Raw genomic sequence first — 17,493 nt, forward strand, 5'->3', positions numbered from 1 at the left:
TCCTATTTTAAAAATGGAATAGTTTTCCCACATGTCATTTATTTAGTGATAAAAACAAAACAAAAAAGAAATGGTTAAAAAAGAAAAAAAAAGAATGAGCCAAACTTCCAAATATTGGCTCGTGGCCAGGAAAACTTCATAAGAGATGAAAGCTGCCTTCCTCATTATTCATTCGGCAAAATAATCCATGCTTAAACGAATGACTTTTTTATGTGTAGCATGTGCTGTGTATTCTGTTTCCAGGTGGAGCCTGTTCCAGCCCTTTTTGTGGTTTCATTTGGTGTAGTTTATCCAACTTGGAAATGAGTTGGAATCCTGGTGACCCACCTTGGCAAGATCTGCTGTCTGAGGCTGGAGTGAAGCCCATCTCACACTCGCAGCGATATGCACCCGGGACGTTGAGGCATTGTCCATTCTCACAGAGGTTTATGTTTTCGGCACACTCGTCAACATCTGGGGGGTAAGCACATTACATCTCCATTAGGTTCCAAACTTCATGACACATTTTCCCCTTGTTCTATAACTAACTCAGTTTCACTGGCTTGAGTGAGTGCTCATTAACATGAAACAACAATTAATCGTATTCACCTAAATAAGGGGATATAACTTGATAGAGGAGCTATTTAACCTACACTCAAACATTAAATTCTAACATGACTAACAGGAGGAATGCAGGTGTCTCTCACATTTATCTTAGTTCTATTTAATGCCAATTTCTTGCATCAGTATTATACCAACATAATTTAGATAGGACAATGAACATTGGTGTAAAAATGGTGTTAATTCGCTTGAAAACATTATAGCATTAGATGAAATATCTAATTCTTTCACTAGGTTAAGCATTTTTAAGCAAATTAGAGACACTATAAGAATTAGAAAAGTTTTTTCCCTGACATTACAATCATCTTAAAATATTTCTGTGTTAATTATGCAAATGGACATTATTCATAGACCTTAAAGATAACTTATTAATTTCATCAAATGGGAAAAAGGGGGGAGAACAGAAACCAATATTTATTGAGGGCCAATATTCGACAGGTAATGTGCTAGTTGCCTGACATGCATTTTATTTATTTATTTATTTCACCAATCATGTGAGATTTAGAAGAACTAAAGCCAAGAGCAGCCAACTGAGCTGTGGGAGCCCCAGTGAGCTAGTCTGTGGCTGAGCCAGGATCCATATACAGTTGTATCTGACACCAAAGCGATGCCCCTTCCTTCACAAAAGAAATTCTAAGAGCGATGAAATATCCCAGGTTTAAAAATAATAATGCTTTAAAGTTGAATAGACATGTTTTCTTAAAAAGGCATTTGAAAATGATGAGTATATAGTTATAGGTTTAAGGTGTATAATGAAATTCAACTGAGAAAGACTGATATTAAGACAAAAGCATAGCCGAAACCAGTTTGGCTCAATGGATAGAGTGTCGGCTTGGGGACTGAAAGGTCCTGGGTTCGATTCCGGTCAAGGGCATGTACCCTGGTTGTGGGCAAATCCCCAGTAGGGGGTGTGCAAGAGGCAGCTGATCGATGACTCTCTCTCATCGATGTTTCTAACTCTCTATCTCTCTCCCTTCCTCTCTGTACAAAATCAATTAAACATATATATATATATATATATATATATATATATATATATATATATATATATATATGAAAGACAAAAGCATAGTACTTTATGTCCAGAAAAATGATATGGTCTTAAAAAATGAATATAATGAGATGTTTTATCCTGAAGGGATATGGAATGAATAGCAGCTAAATAGCAACTAACATTTATTGAACTCGTATGATGTGTTTTTCTAAGTCCTTTATGTGTTTTATTTCATTAAGTTCTTTCAAAACCATGAGGTAAGGTGAGATTTTGATAAGCACATTAAATAGCAGTGGTTGGATAGATCATATATAATATCTGAGGACACTGAACAGTTTTCCCACATGTCATTCATTTAGTGATAAAAAATAGCAAAATAAATGGCTTTATTATTATTACTATGTCCATTTTAAAGGCTACACAGCCAGTAAGCAGCACAGGCAAAATGTGAATTCAGATGGTCTGATTCAGACACAGCCTGCATTTTGGCCAATGTGTTAATAAACAAACAAGAGAAAATGATAGTCATTAGCAGTAGACTACTGTCATTATTTTAAATCTTCCACCAATGTTTTAGAAAAAATTTTCCAGGTTTGTGTTTAATATCAGAGAAAGATACCTAGTCCCCTGTAAGTTTTTAAACAGAGGTAGGGATTTCAGTCTCCTTTAACTAGTTTTCTTCAAATAAAAAAAGTATGTAGAGTGTTCCAGACAGTCATGCCAGAACTCACGGCAGGACTCTCACCCACCTGAGCAGGTAAAGCCATCTCCAGTGAACCCTTCTGAGCAGGCACAGCGGTAGGAGCCGGGGGTGTTCACACACTGAGCGTTGATGCTGCACTGGTGGGTTCCATTAGAACATTCGTCCAAATCTTCATGCCAAGAAAACATAGCAAAAAAGTTCAGAAACAAAAATAGAACATTAAAACATTCAGAAAGGTTTTAATTTGTCTCAATTTAAATGTAAACTGGCCAAATGGAATGTGTTTTAGTTTATCTCTAAAGTCACACACAGTTCTAATTCTCTAAGTCTTATGTCAGACTCACAATCCAAAATGCTCATGCCAGGAACAGGGACCAAAAGTACAAATAAAAGCATTTTGTAAGGCATCCTATCAACTAGCTCTTTAATGACAAAACAACAAACAAACAAAAAAACCCCCAAAACCACACAAAAAACCCAGGGCCATATTCCATTCTGGCTTCTACTCAGGGTGGATTTTGTCACTGGTTTCGTTACCAAGAAAAAAAAGGGTCAATTGCTAAGATATTACTGAATTTCAGAGCAGAAAAATTAGCACAGATTTTAAAAGTTCATTTTATAGATGAGGAAACTGGAGATTCTTGACCACATGAAGCCCATTGTCTTGTGGAAAATAAGATGTTAAACACAGAAAATTAAGTTAAATATTGTTGTATGTACCAGGAAGCAATGTTGCAAAGTGCTATGAAAGAATAAAAAGGGCATCTAATTTGGAGTTCAGGAACAAGGAAAGCTCTAATAAGGAAGTAATTTTTAATTAACTTCATACCTAAGTGATGAATAAAAGTCTGCTGAACAGAAGTAGGGAAGGGTATGGCTTGCAGAGGGAACAGCACATATAAAAACAGTGAGTAGGAAAGGAGCGTGGTGTGACAAACTAAGGGAGGTGAGATGACAAAGCTCAATGCAGGGGAAGAGGGTGATGGAAGAGGAAATTGTCAAGATAGTGAAAAGATGCTGTAGGGTCTTATAAACCATGAAAGGAAGCTAGATTTTAACCTAAAGTCAATGGATTAAAATGACAACTGTGAAGGCATTAGGCCATGGTTTAAAAGATTCGTCTAGTGTCCTGACTGGTACTTCTCAGTGGTTAGAGTGTTGGCCCAGGCACGGAAGAGTTTCAGGTTTAATGCCTGGTCAGGGCCTGTTCAGGGGAAACCAATCGATGTCTCTCTCTCTCCCCCATTCTCTCTGTTTCTTTCTTTCCCCTTCCTTCCTTCCTTCCTTCCTTCCTTCCTTCCTTCCTTCCTTCCTTCCTTCCTTCCTTCCTTCCTCCCTCCCTCCCTCCCTCCCTCCCTCCCTCCCTCCCTCCCTCCCTCCCTCCCTCCTTCCCTCCCCCCACCTCTTTCTCCTTTCCTTCCTTCCACTCAATATAAAATCAATGTAAAAATATTCTTGGGTGAGGATTAATGAAAAAATAAAAATAAATAAAACATTTGTCTGGCTGCTATATGAAGAGTGAATTAGTAGGAGGAACAGAGAGGATGCCGAGAATGGTTGAGACCAGGGCAGGGGAATGGAGGTGGAAAGGAGTGATGAATTTGGAGGATACTTTGGATTAGAGAAGCTGAATCTTTGGTAGTGGGGGAAGGCTATTTTGAAATAGTTTGCCACAGTGATAGGGGACAAGAAGCATACAAAAGGGAGACTAAAAGACAGAAAAAAGAGGAGTGAAATGGGACTAGACAAAGGGGAAGTGGGATATGGCTTAAAAGTTGTGAGATTAATGATAGAGATGGCTGGATTAGAAGTGGGCAGCTGGTGGGCTGGACTTGAAGCCATCATAGAACATTCCTTAGCAAAGTTATTTGAAAACTATGATAATTTAAATTCTATAGTCAGCTCATAAACATTTGACAAGTATAAAACAATTAAATGGATGAAAATGCATTATTTAAAATTAATATATTATTGGTAAGAGATTTTAAGCTATTCTTTAATGCTTACTGCAGGCTTATAAGACTTTAATGGGCAACCATGGGGAGGTCATTTTAGCTTGCTCAATTTTCCACTTTAAATAGACTTGCCTAAGTCTTAGCGTTCAGAAGATGTTTTATTGTTAAGGCATGTAAAACACTGAGCACAATAAGCAGCACTCTACATGACACCAAGGGTAAAATCCGGTCTTCTGCCTCACAGTTAGAAACACTTATTAATCTTTGGCTAAAGACCTATAAAACTTGGAATATGTCAACTGTTTTTCCATTTTACTTTCTTTAAATCAGACTTCTTGCAATCCAACAAAACATTAATATTTCTCTAAAAGAAGAGTTCTATTTTTTATTAAGAAGCTGGTATGGACCACTTACTCCAGACTTAGGTTATCTGAAAACACCTTTTCATCCCCTTCATTTATTTCAACAAGTTTTAAATCTCACTGATTATAAAAAGATTGGGGAAATATATTAGTCATTTTCATCATACAGCTGTTTGAATTTTTGGCTACACATCAAATAACTTTTCCTGAAAACACACTGAAAAACAGATGCCAAGGCATACTGTTGTAATATGATCATTTATACTGTTGTTAAAGGAAACTCTTAGACAAGAACTATCTTGCAACTAAAGATGGCCTTTGGTTTTCAAGAGAATAAATAAAAGAGCATGCTGCTCTTCAAGTATGCGGGTTCACAACTATGTAGAGGAGAGCCTCTAAGAATTTTGTCTTAGCCAAGGTTAGTTGCATTTGCAAACTCACCAATACATTTGATGCCATTTCCGATCCAGCCTTCTCTGCAGCTACATTTGAAGCTTCCTGGGACGTTCAGACACGAAGCATGCATGTCACAGTTGTGGGCACCAATTTCACACTCATCCACATCTGAGAAACACAGTTAATATGAAAAAGATAAAATACAAGCTAATTAGTTCTACTTTTCACTGTATTTCTGTGTAGATGAAATTTTAAAATGTGGAAATATCTAAAACTGTACAAAGAAATCATTAACATTTTTATTTTTCATAGAGTCCAAAAAGATTTGCAACGTCATGAACCAAATCACAAGAAAGTGCCAGCCCTTTTCCAGTGGAGTGAGATGCAGAGCTCTTGTTCTGACAGATGTGTGTGCCAGCCCCTACCCACACCAGCAGCCCTTCCCTTCCTGGGCCCAGGCAAAGCTCCATGTAGAACTACAGATGACAAGAGAAATCTTATTTCCCAAAAGAGACTGCTTTTCTTCCTTACTCATGTCTTCTATTTGGGCAGTAGTTCTAGGAAAGTGGACGCTGCTGCAGGAGCCACCAGAAGTACATCAGAGCCCTGGGGCCCGGACTCCAAACCCACTCTCCACTCCACCTGTGGGCCCACAGCCAACCGCGCGGTGGGGAGTAGCCGAGCGGTGTGCCACCACAAAGGAGAGCCAAACAGCTCACACATGCTCTGTGTCAGTTCCTCATCACACATACAGTAACAGCCTGGTGTCGGTAACAGCCTAATGCTGGCGAGCAGATGATGTCAAAGGTTGGCCTCTGAAACATAAGCCGAAACATGGAGGATACAAGCTTGAGACCTACCTGTGCATCCTGTGGTCCCCTTCTTCACCGAATAACCCAGCTGACAGTGGCAAATGAAGGATCCCTTGGTGTTCTCACACTCCCCAAACATGCAGATGTTTGAATTTAAGTCACACTCATTCACATCTAGAAAATGTATTTTCAGTATCTTGGTTAATACTTGTTCATCTTAGTAGTTCTAAAGCAATCTTTTAAATTAAATAGCATAATGATAAAATACACAAATAAAATTAAAAAATATGATCTATTTGCATGATGCAGAGTTGCAGATAAATAAATGTATTCTAGGATTTTTTTCCAAATAAATTTTCCATTTCAGCTTTTAATAAAATGCTTTGAATTTTTAAAATAACTGAAAAGCCTCTTCTTATGTTTATAAGTGTGTGCGTGCATAAATGTGCCTATATTTGGGTGTGTGTGTGTGTATAAATATTTATCCACTTTTATGGTACCCACCGATGCATGTTTTCATGTCCATTGAAGCCATGAAGCCATCATAACACAGACAGCGATACTCTCCAGGAATGTTGGTACACTGGCCACCATCACAAATATCAGGATTGTTTTCACATTCATCAATATCTGATGATACAAAATTAACATCAAATGAAAGGAAGGATGGCTATGAGTAAGCTCAGATATTTTTCCCCCCATTCAGTTCCACTCAAATTATCTGGAGCCAGATGTGTAAGATAAAATTAATTAGATGCACAAAGTGTATGTAATTTCTTTTCTGTACCTGCGCATGATCTCCCATCAGGCATCAGGGCATAACCCTCGCTGCAGCTGCATTCGTAGCTGCCTTCTGAATTGGTGCACTGGGTGTCGCAGCCTCCGTTCATTATCATGCACTCGTCAATATCTGTGAAAACATTGCCACCACATTGCTTGTCAGGGCTACTTCCTTAAAAATAAAAAGCTTTTCTTCTTTTGAAATTTAAATAGCTTTGGATTTTTCTTCCCATTACTCATGTTGATTTATCATCATACAATTCATCTTACTTAGTTGTTGTTTTTTTTTACTTCCTTTTAGACAGCATTCCATTTGACATTTAGCTCCAGTAACCTAAGAATAAAGAGCTCAAAAACATAGTAACTATGGAGTTCAGAAGTTTTCTATGATAAAATCAGAGATTCCTCTTCAAACAAAGAACTCCCATTGACTTCATTATGGAGTCAGTGCCAGCAGTTGTCCTAGGCTGATTTGAGAAATACAGGCTCCAGACCCCTTGGCCTAGCCTCACCTGTACAGCCCTGCCGGTCGGGTGTGGCCTGGTATCCAGGATTGCAGGAGCACTGGTAAGTTCCAATCATGTTCACACATTTTCCATTTCTACAGAGATTGTCACTCAGGGAGCATTCATTAATATCTATAAAAAAGAAACACAGAATTAATGTTTGACACAATTAAAAACATTACCCACACTATCAAGAACATGCTGTACTGGAGCCAGGGTCTGCAAAGGGCTTTGTGTACTTTAGAGGGAAGTAAGATAATCTCCTGGGGCACTATCTGAAATATTAAGAAAAGAAAATTCTGGAATCTATATTTCTTATTTCCACCCACAACAGTGCTGTCTAGTAGAACTTTCTACAGTGATAGAACTGTTCCATATCTGGAATGTCCAATTTGTAGCTCCTACTGAGCACTTGAAACATGGCTAGTCTAAGGAACTAATTTTCAATGTTATTTAATTTTAATTAAATTTAAATAGCCACATGTGGCTAGTGACTACCACATTAGGCCACACACATGTAACACATGCCGGAAATGAAGCTTGCTCACGTTTAATAGATGGGTTTACACTGGCATGCTCAGCTGGTCCTATCAGATGGTCAAGTGTTGATGTCTCCTGAGGGAAGACATCTGGTTCTGCAAAACAGAGGGGCTGCCTACAGGGCCCTCACCTGTTCATAGGTTTTCATTGAGTTGTGCGTTTAGCATGCCTGGAAAGGTGGACCTGCATACTATACTGCCTATTTTAAAATTAACTAACCCACATAAGATGAACAAATGCCTTAAAAAAAACTTGTGAAAGATCTGTGGAATAAGCTAGTAGTAATAATGAAGATTCAAGAGAAGCGCAAGAAAAGGATAGTACACTTTTCATCAGACAAACTCGCTGGCAGACACAATATAAGGTAAAAACAATGACAATATAACCAGATATAGCAAGAAATTAATCCCCAATTCTCAAAATTAGTAAGACGACTATGTGACATACAAATGTATGTCTATGATCATTATTTGTTTTATTCTATATGCACAAATATGTACCTTATACTGCATATTATACCTTTGAGAGATACTTTTTTTTTAGCTCTAAGATCCATAAAACCCAATCAACAAAATAAACTGACCTTAGAAGGTCACTGTTTGACAACCATGAATAAATATTTTGCAATTATCTGTGTAAAAACACTACTTGTACTACTATTAAAATGAAATAAAAATATTTAAAGCTTTTAAATTTACCTTTAAAAAGTGTCTGTTTAGTCTGTGATTTAAGATTCATCTTATATAGTAGGATCTCCCTATAAATAGGGTTTATAAATAAATATATACTAAGATGTGTTTAAATTATGTTTGTGTGTGTGATCTGCTCTATCTTACACTGTCTTATTTGTTTATACTTTCAAGAAAGATGTCTGTGAAGAAAACGTTATTTGGCTAAATCAAAGTTTTAAAGCCAGTATATGAGAATATAGTAAGCACAGAGGCCTTTGTATATTTATGAAAAGCAGTAGGTGGGAATACTCTGAGACCAACAGCTGGTCTTCTCCTGTGGCCCCTGTCATCCTACTGAGCTCAGGGCCAGGGAAGAGACCTGTTGTTTCTGTGAGAAGGGGAGTGAGGGGAGCTCACATGTTCTCACATGTGCGAGTGGAGCCTATGATGACAGACATGGGCACAGAAGCAGACTCTGCTGAGTGACTGCACAGGTGACCTACCAGGGAGCAGGCCTTCCAAGAGGTGCAGCTATCCCATCCTATCTACCCGGAGGAGGAAACTACATGGCCTTACACAAAGTCCCTCTCCCAGGATCCTTTCAGGTGTGCTTGTAATGAAAAAGAGGCCACCAGAACAACACTGGCTCATTCGAGTGTGTCACCAAAGCATTCTCTAAAGATGACTTTAATTTAATCCAAATGTAAGGGACTCTGAATTTATCATTTTTAATCAGCTAGATTTCACATGGCAGAATCAAGTTTATTAGAATCAACCACTGATCTTTATCATCTTCACTAGCTGACCTGAGTGGGTTTATGTGCTGAGGAGACAAACTCACCCACACAGTCCTCACGGGAAGGGGACAGCTCGTGTCCCAGTGGGCAGTCACACTGAAAGCTGCCCTCAGTGTTCACGCAGGTGCCACCCCTACAAAGGAGAGGGTTACGTTCACATTCGTCAATGTCTGAAAGGTAAAAATGTGAGATCCATTGAAGAACCTTGAAGAAAAAACATTCACGCATACACATGGGAGAAAGAATCATTATGCGAGGTAAGTGTGACTCAAATGGAAGAGACGGACTGAATAGGAGATGGGATAATGCTCACCTTACCTTTCCTATTGTCAGTGGATAAATGGTTAAAGTTCTACTCTTAAAGACAGTGAGCTACCAAGGAATTTACTTGTATGAAATAAACATGTTTGCCCAAGATAAAAAATAAGCAATATTTTCTTTATATCACTCTAACTCCAGATATCATTTATTGCTATCTACATCTCTAATCAAAGTGAAAGAAAAGTCTTGGACTTTGCACCTCTACACAGCATGAATGAGTCCTATAGGCTGCTGAAAATGAGTGGGCTAACAGACGTGCAATACCAAAGAGTTTGTAATAACACACAAATAAGGATATAAGATGAGATTCACATGAATCTAAATTTTGGGATCACCACACAATGTCATACATTTTAAATGAATCCTTTCTAAGTAGTCTGTGTTGATTTTAGATTCTATGAATAAACAGAACCCAGCCTCAGTATCTCACTGCCATTAAGGTGCCAAGAGGTTGGGGCTCCCCAAGAGCCATCTGGGAACAACTTCCTGTCTGACATGTGAGGGTGTTCTCTCACACCACAACTCCTTGCCAAGCATGCTGTCAACAGCTCTGAGACAAGCCATGGCCAAGCCAGAGTCTGGGCTCGATTGGTTTAAAGCCTGGAGGGAGGAAGAGCTCAAGCCGCTTACCCATGCAGTTCTTCATCATCATGAACCCACTTTCGTAGCCTTCGAAGCACTCACACTCAAAGCTGCCTGGCGTGTTGACACAGATCCCACTTCCACAGAGATCAGGGGAGATCCTGCACTCGTCGATGTCTAATTAATAGGGTTTAAGAGGAATAAAAAAAATAGAGTGAGATGAGAAGATGTTGGAGATGAGAGAGACTTGGCCTTCCACGTGAAGGGGAAGCACGCTGGAAATGTTGGGGAAGTCAGTGGCTAGTGTTTGAGGATGCGTTTTCAGCAGATCAGCTAGAGGGGGTCAGGCCTTGGGCACATTCCTTCCTCCAACTGCCAAAACTGTCATGGCCAATGGGCAGGTGGGGCCCTTTGCCTTTAAGAATTCCAGAACTGGGTTTTCTTTCTGTGGCTTTGAAATGGTAACAGATGGATGAACCAAGCAACTGCAGGAGTCGCCAAACAAGGCAGATGGCAAATGAGGAAGCAGTGGACACAGGAGGAATATCTCACGCACGATGCAAAGACCATACTGATTCCGTGACACTAATCCATGGCCATCCTGGTGTCAGACCAGGGGGCTGCTGCCTCTGCAAAGAGGGACAGCCAACTAACTCTGAACCAGAGAGCGCTCATATATGGCAAGGCCTTGGAATATGCCCTAATTTCTGGTTTTTTTTTCTTTTTTTTTTTTTTTGTGTGTGTGTGTGTGTGTGTGTGTGTGTGTGTGTGTTTGTGTGTGTGTGTGTGTGTGTGTGTCACATTCAGATGTGATCTAACTTTATAAATTAAAAAAATGTTACTTTTTACATATGATAATAATTAAGAATCTTCAATAGCTGCATTGAATTCTGAAAAACTGGATTCTTGGAGAAAACTCCGATGCCTGTAACTAAGATTTTTCAATAGGGAAGTTATGTCTATAAAATATAATGAAGAAAACATGGCTTATTTTTAAAAAATTTTGTCACAATGGGAAAAAAATGCTTTGCCAGCATGTGTTTATTTTGCTGAATTTCAATTTTTAAGTTTTTCTATAGCAGGATTTGTAAGTCGCTAACATATGCACAGAAGGAAGTCCCTAGGCAGATGAAGGGAGGCCGGGGTAAAGGCAGATGACAGCAAAGAGAAACTGTGCAGATGGAAGTGAGAAATGTTGGAGGAGTAGAGGGCAAGAGAGAGCACCTGGGAGTCAGCTCAACAGAGGCCACCCAGGAAGTCATTAAGGTAGGTGCCATTCTGAGAGGCAGAATGCTAAGAGAGCAAAGGAATGTGGAAAATGCTCAAGGGATGGAAAATGCCAGAGTCAAAAAGAATCTGTGAAGATCAGAGAAGAAACATCGTAGTCAAGGAAGGGTGACTGAAACAGGAAAGTACCATGGAAACCAAGAGAAAAGAAAATCCAGGAGGGGATCTAGCCAGAGATTGAGATGCACAGATGAGGAAAACATGTGACAACTTCTCTATTTTAAACTTTACCATTTTTAATAGGATACGATATCAAGTGTGTACAATTATTGATTTAATGGCTATGTTTTTTAGTACTCATATATACTGAATTAACAAATATATATATTACCATTACCCAAGGATATTTTTCTCCACTGCTTTTTAGGAAGAGTGGAAAGGAGGATGAGAGACAAAGAGAGAAAAACATCGATGTGAGAGAGACACATGGACTGGTTGCTTCTTGCGCATGCCCGAACTGGGGCCAGGAATGTACGTGCCTGCAACCAAGGTACGTGCCCTTGACAGGGATAGAGCCTGAGACTCTTCAGTCCATGGCCTACGCTCTAACCACTGAGCAATAGGCTAAGGCAGAGAATCATGTTTTTATGTTGTTCTGTAGATAAAAAAGCATTTTCATTCTATTTTGCAGCACTCTCACAGGTTTGGAGAAGTGGTTTAGGAGTAGGGAAAAGGAAACAAATTGAAAAGTGAAAAATTGTATATGTTCTCAACAAGAGGATGAGCTTCATATATATATATATATATATATATATATATATATATATATATATATATTTTATTGATTTTGGAGAGAGGGAGAGGAAGAGACAGAAACATCAATGATGACAGAGAATTATTGATTGGCTGCCTCCTGCACGCCCCCCACTGGGGATGGAGCCCACAAGATGGGCATGTGCCCTGGTCAGAAATTGAACCTGGGACCCTTCAGTCCACAGGCCGAGGCTCTATCCAGGGAGCCAAACTGACTAGGGCAAGGATGGGCTTTTGATGACAGTGCTTTCAAACAGCAAAAGGAAGAGAGCCAGGGCTTACCAAATACAACAAGGAGTGGTCTTACCTGTGCAGTTTCTTTCCTCCATGTCTAGAGCAAAGCCATTATTGCAACGGCACTTGAAACTTCCAATTGTATTTCTGCACTTTCCATAGGTGCACATTCCAGGAAAAGCTTTGCATTCATTGATATCTAAAAGCAGAGAAAGCCGGACTGGAGAGCTGGTTGATATAAAAGAGTTGGCCTATCACTTTCAGTTTAAAATCTATTATGATGGAAAGTATCCAAGTCAAAAATATCAATGATCACATTGATGCCACACAAAAAGTTTCAACTGTGAAGAAGATTTGTGTTCTTCATGAAGAATTCTGATGCCTTTATTTTTGCTTGTTTGTTTTGTAAAGCTTAGGGATCTAGAGAAGTTTTTGCTGCATCTGGTCGGGCCGTGCTAAGAAAAGCAGAGTTACAGTAGAGTGATAGTAGGAAAGTGAGACTCACAGACTGTTTTGTATCTTTACTTCCATGCCATCTTTTATAGGTGTTTTTCACACCTGGGATATAAGGTTGGCACAAATTACGTCTAACAAAGAAAATAAAGTGGGAAATCCAATGTCTGAAGCAAAAGCAACTCTCAGAAAATGTGCAGGGTGAGTGTTAGTAGGGGGACTGATGTGCCGCTCAGTTACCTTTGTAAAATGGCCTTCCAGTAAGGACATCCCCTCTGTTAGCAAAGCCAGGCCCCCTGGGGCACAGGGTGTCATACTCCTTGGTGCCAGGTTTGGGGCACTCCTCACACTCGGTGCCCCACGCTGCCCCCACGGCACAGCAGCAGGCGTCCATGCGGAACTTCCCCGGAACAGGATGGACACATTCATCTTCATCCCACTTCAAGTAGCACTGCTCCATGCGGATGTCTAGGCGGAGGGGGAAATGGCAGTTTGAGATGAAGTTGTAACACTGAACATTCAGATACTGAACGTCCGCTGCTTGATGCCTGGCATGAAGCTAGGCCCTGGAAAGACACCAGGGGTAAGAGCCACAGCCCAGCACTTCCTGGAATGAAGTCCATAATGACAGTGGTCTAATGAGAGCAAGGTGGGTTCTCCTTCAGGATCACTGAATTCTCACAAGCCACCTTCAGGAGAAAAGGTTCCCTTTCATATCATCACCTACGAGCCCCTTCTTGTATTGCTCACTTTCGAAAGAATGAAATCATTTCAGTGACAGATTCTTCTTGTTCACTGAATGGCTTAGAGAGGCTTGTGAGCAGTCCTGTCGCATCCTAGTTATAAACAGTAAATGACCAACTCGAATCTATAGCCCAATTGATACAAGGATTAAAATACCTTGATAAAGAAAAACTATTATTGCACTTAAAAATTTTTTCTCCCCTGCTAAACTTATCTTTTCACCATGGCTTTCGCTCTAGGTTATGTAAATCTGCTCTAATAATGGGCCAAATTATTTGTTTAAATGTCACATTTTCCCTTCAACCTCAAAGCATACTAAAGTCTTAGCATGCTAGCTAGGACCTCAGAAGATCAATCAAAAATCACAAAATAGGGTAAATTAGTATAATCTATAGATAACTCATTTATCTGTCAGCCAGTAGAGTTTTTGGTCAAACTACAGTCAAACATTTGGCTGTTAAATTGCAAATATGGAAAATAAGTTCAGAAAAGGCTTCCCTTAACCAAATAACATGTCTTATTTAATAAGATTATTTCAAGATATTAAATCCTTTTCTAAACCTGGAAACTGTTTAAGAGAGGAAAAGAGATCCCTAATGAAATGCAAACACAAACAAATAAATGCATTTTCTATTTTACTGTCAATACTGATTCTTTCAAATTCTCAACCAAAAGTAATATCAACTCTAGCTACTTCCTTTAGCTTAGCATTACAGACATTTCCAAGAATAATATTATAATTAAGAAGTCCTATTTTTAAAGAAGAAATAACTGGTAAATTTTTATTTTGATTTGGTAGACAGAATATAGATATTCACAGTAGATGATTTTGCCCTCGATAGCTGCATTAACACCAACCAAATTCCACATTCCCCGCCAGTGTGAGATGTAACAGTAATGCAATGAGTCTCCTTACCACAAGACACTCAGGGGCTGATCTCACTTTACCCTGTGCTGTCACTAGGGTAGTAAGGATCTTAACAAGATGTGATAGTTTTATTTAAGTACAGGTAGCCTAAGAACTCTGGCTTGAATCAAATTGTTTCTGAAGTAATTAACGTAATTTGCTCAAGAAGCTATTCTGGGATTAATCTCTTTTTCTTTTTTTAACAAAGCATTTGAACTAAGGATGTAAAAAGTTATGATAGCCTGGCAGAGTAATCTGGTGTCTTTACTACGCAGATTCATATCAGTATTTACATCAGGAGTCAAAACACTGTCAGCACACTGGCCACATATGGCCTGTGAATGTTTTGATTGGCTTGTGCAGAAACTAAAATATAAATTTGGAAGTTTCTGGAAGGTTTATGTACTCTACAGTGTGCTGCAACCCCCACCACTCCTTACCACCTCACTCATTTATATAATATTACCTGCCTGTCCCCTGAAAGTGTTGTGGTTTGGGACTCCTGATTTAGATAAGGTCTATCAAAGCAGTTTACCTCTAATTTTATTCTCAGGAAATTTTACATTTTTATATGCCAATCTCTTCTTGAAACTTTTTCACATCTCCAGCAACAAGCAATTAATGTAGCATAATTCAAGTAGTGACAAAAACATTTAACCAAAGTACAGAGATGAAAAACTCAACATATCCTTTTAGAATATCATAGTTTTAATTTTGAGGGGGGTTTTGGGAATTAATTCTGCTTAGTGATGATTCGTAATTAATGATATATCTTCATAAATAGTATCCTTTGGTTACTGAAGGCAACTTAATTTTATTAGTCACTTAGCATACTGGCACTCTGTCATCTTTAAGAGATACTTAACTTTATTCTAAACCTTGTAAATAATTTAAACATAAAAATTTGAAAAGAATTTTTCTTTATTCAGACTTTGAACATTATAATTTCTAAATATTTCCATATGATTTTACAGTCATATTTTATATTCAAATTTAAATGTCATCAAAAACTAACTTAAAAATCTGTGTTAATTATAATAATTAAACTGTATAATATTGCAAACATTTTTTTCTTACCACTAATTGTAAAAATCACTGATGGATACATATATGCCTTAAGGATCTTTGGGTATAACATTACCATTGCTCAGGCTTTTTCTATAAACTTAAAATTAAAATACAAACCCATATAAGGTTATTTTTAAAACTTACTTTCCATTGCATATTGGAAAAATCCTTTAAGTAAATAAAAGATTGTTTACAGAATTAATACAAGTTTCTTTTCAAACATGAAACTCAAGTTCAGTCAAGCATGAAATTGATAAAGAATAAGGTCAACAAGGCATTTCTATAATACAATGTTGAAAGAAAAAGCTTCTACATTCTAGATCTTTAGAAAATAAAGCATTTTCAAAATTTAAACTCTAAAGGAAGTTAAGGAAGAAAAGAGATCGGTCAATGTTTTCAAAGAGAAACAACATAACTTTGACAGTGACTTCCCCCACTGTTGTTTAAGAGCACTGCTGCAGTGGGCTGGTAAATGTTAACTTCAAAGACTAGTCTCCAATTTTTCTTCCATGTTCAAAATACTCATAATTCTCTCACTCGATTGACTCAGTATGAAAGACTGAACTTGCCCAAAATACCTGATTAAAGAAATTTAATTTTGGGGGTAAAATTTTGAGCAGTGTCAACTTTCTGTATTCTACAGAAATCATTTCACTGACAAACATTTATTAAAAAAAATATCCATTAGTGATTTTCCCTCAAAATGTCTCACTTAAAGTATTTCCCTTAAAATGTCGAGCTACAACCTAATGGTTTGGACTGGTTACTACCCAAAGAGTAAGGCAAATTTATGACTGATTTATGCATAAAATATACAAGGGCATGAACCTACCCAAACACACACGGCCAGTTCCATCCAATGTAAGGCCTTCAGGGCACTCACAATGAAAAGATCCTTTGCTATTGATACAGCGTCCATTTGGACAAACACCAGGAAACACCTCACATTCGTTAACATCTGCAGGGAAATGAAACAAGTATAGGGATAAAGATGTTATAAATAGAAAAAGCAGGTGTAGTCTTACTTCCCATGTAATATATTCAACTTGCAATATAATGTGAATTATTACTTGAGCTAAGTAGGAATATTCCACAATACAGCCACTGGTTTTCCTAGAGACCAGCTGTGAAAATGACCACAGCCTTGCCTGTCTCTAGAACATAGCCCGGACGTGTTCCTCTGCCAGCTGCTCTGTGCCTCAAAGGCTATTGGCGGCCTCATGAAAATTGATGCAATGGTATAAAGGGGAAGAATGGGAGACTCTAAGCTGTTTCCTAAGAGTAGTATTCTAAAACATTTATTGATTACTTTGAGTATTCTTATAGAAATTTTAAGGTTTTTGAAAATGATAAATATTTCCAAAGTGTGAGAGTCAGTGACAATTTTACATACTGCTCTAGAAATATTCAGTATCATCTGGGAACACACTTACCTTCACAGGTAACACCTTTAATCCTGGCAAAACCTCTTTGACAAGCCGTATCTATGAGAACAACAGGACATATTTTACTTCACTGTAAAAGAAAATACAACTGTCTGAAGCTCAAGAAACAGTATAATGGAATCGAAGTGGAACTAGTAAAAAACCACAAGCTAGAGAGCAGAGGACAAGGATGCCAGCTGCCCTTTGCTGAATGCAGTGTGACACGTAACACGCTGTGGTAACTTCATCAGTGCTGACCCACATTTAATTCCATAACTTCTCCTTTGGAAATTCCTTTTTGCTTTCACATTGCCAACTGAATTATAAGTAAACAAATAAAAGATTTAAGGAAACATCATGTACTATAAGGAAGGACACATGCCAACAAGGACACTGGAGAATATTGATAATCATCCAGCAGCTAAATTCCAGCTGACTCCCTTCCTTGTCTTCAATATTCAGAAGGGCCTGGCTGGGTGGCTCAGTTGGTTGGAGCATCGTCCTATGCACCAAAAGGCCACGGGTTTGATTCCCAGTTAGGGCACATGCCTAGATTGAGGGTTTGATCCACAGTCGAAGTGTGTATGAGAGCCAACTGATCAAT

General features: G+C 38.5%; 1 protein-coding gene across 3 annotated transcripts in view; it reads right to left on the reverse strand.

Moving 5' to 3' along the window:
* The window catches only part of FBN2 (fibrillin 2), a 234,378-nt gene that overhangs the window by 55,877 nt on the left and 161,008 nt on the right, over positions 1-17,493 (reverse strand). For 2 of the 3 annotated variants that reach the window (XM_036410158.1, XM_036410160.2), the window contains 13 exons: positions 16,899-16,949; positions 16,298-16,423; positions 12,987-13,214; positions 12,367-12,492; positions 10,068-10,196; positions 9,161-9,286; positions 7,115-7,240; positions 6,610-6,732; positions 6,327-6,452; positions 5,871-5,996; positions 5,056-5,178; positions 2,344-2,466; positions 328-453 (listed from right to left, as the gene is read on the reverse strand). In XM_036410158.1, the coding sequence (XP_036266051.1) occupies positions 328-453; positions 2,344-2,466; positions 5,056-5,178; positions 5,871-5,996; positions 6,327-6,452; positions 6,610-6,732; positions 7,115-7,240; positions 9,161-9,286; positions 10,068-10,196; positions 12,367-12,492; positions 12,987-13,214; positions 16,298-16,423; positions 16,899-16,949 (1,659 nt within the window). The remainder of the gene's footprint in view (positions 1-327; positions 454-2,343; positions 2,467-5,055; positions 5,179-5,870; positions 5,997-6,326; positions 6,453-6,609; positions 6,733-7,114; positions 7,241-9,160; positions 9,287-10,067; positions 10,197-12,366; positions 12,493-12,986; positions 13,215-16,297; positions 16,424-16,898; positions 16,950-17,493) is intronic. The other variant, XM_036410159.2, reaches the window with a different exon arrangement.

Source organism: Pipistrellus kuhlii, unplaced genomic scaffold (genome assembly GCF_014108245.1).
Source record: "Pipistrellus kuhlii isolate mPipKuh1 unplaced genomic scaffold, mPipKuh1.p scaffold_m20_p_4, whole genome shotgun sequence".
Lineage (NCBI taxonomy): Eukaryota > Metazoa > Chordata > Mammalia > Chiroptera > Vespertilionidae > Pipistrellus > Pipistrellus kuhlii.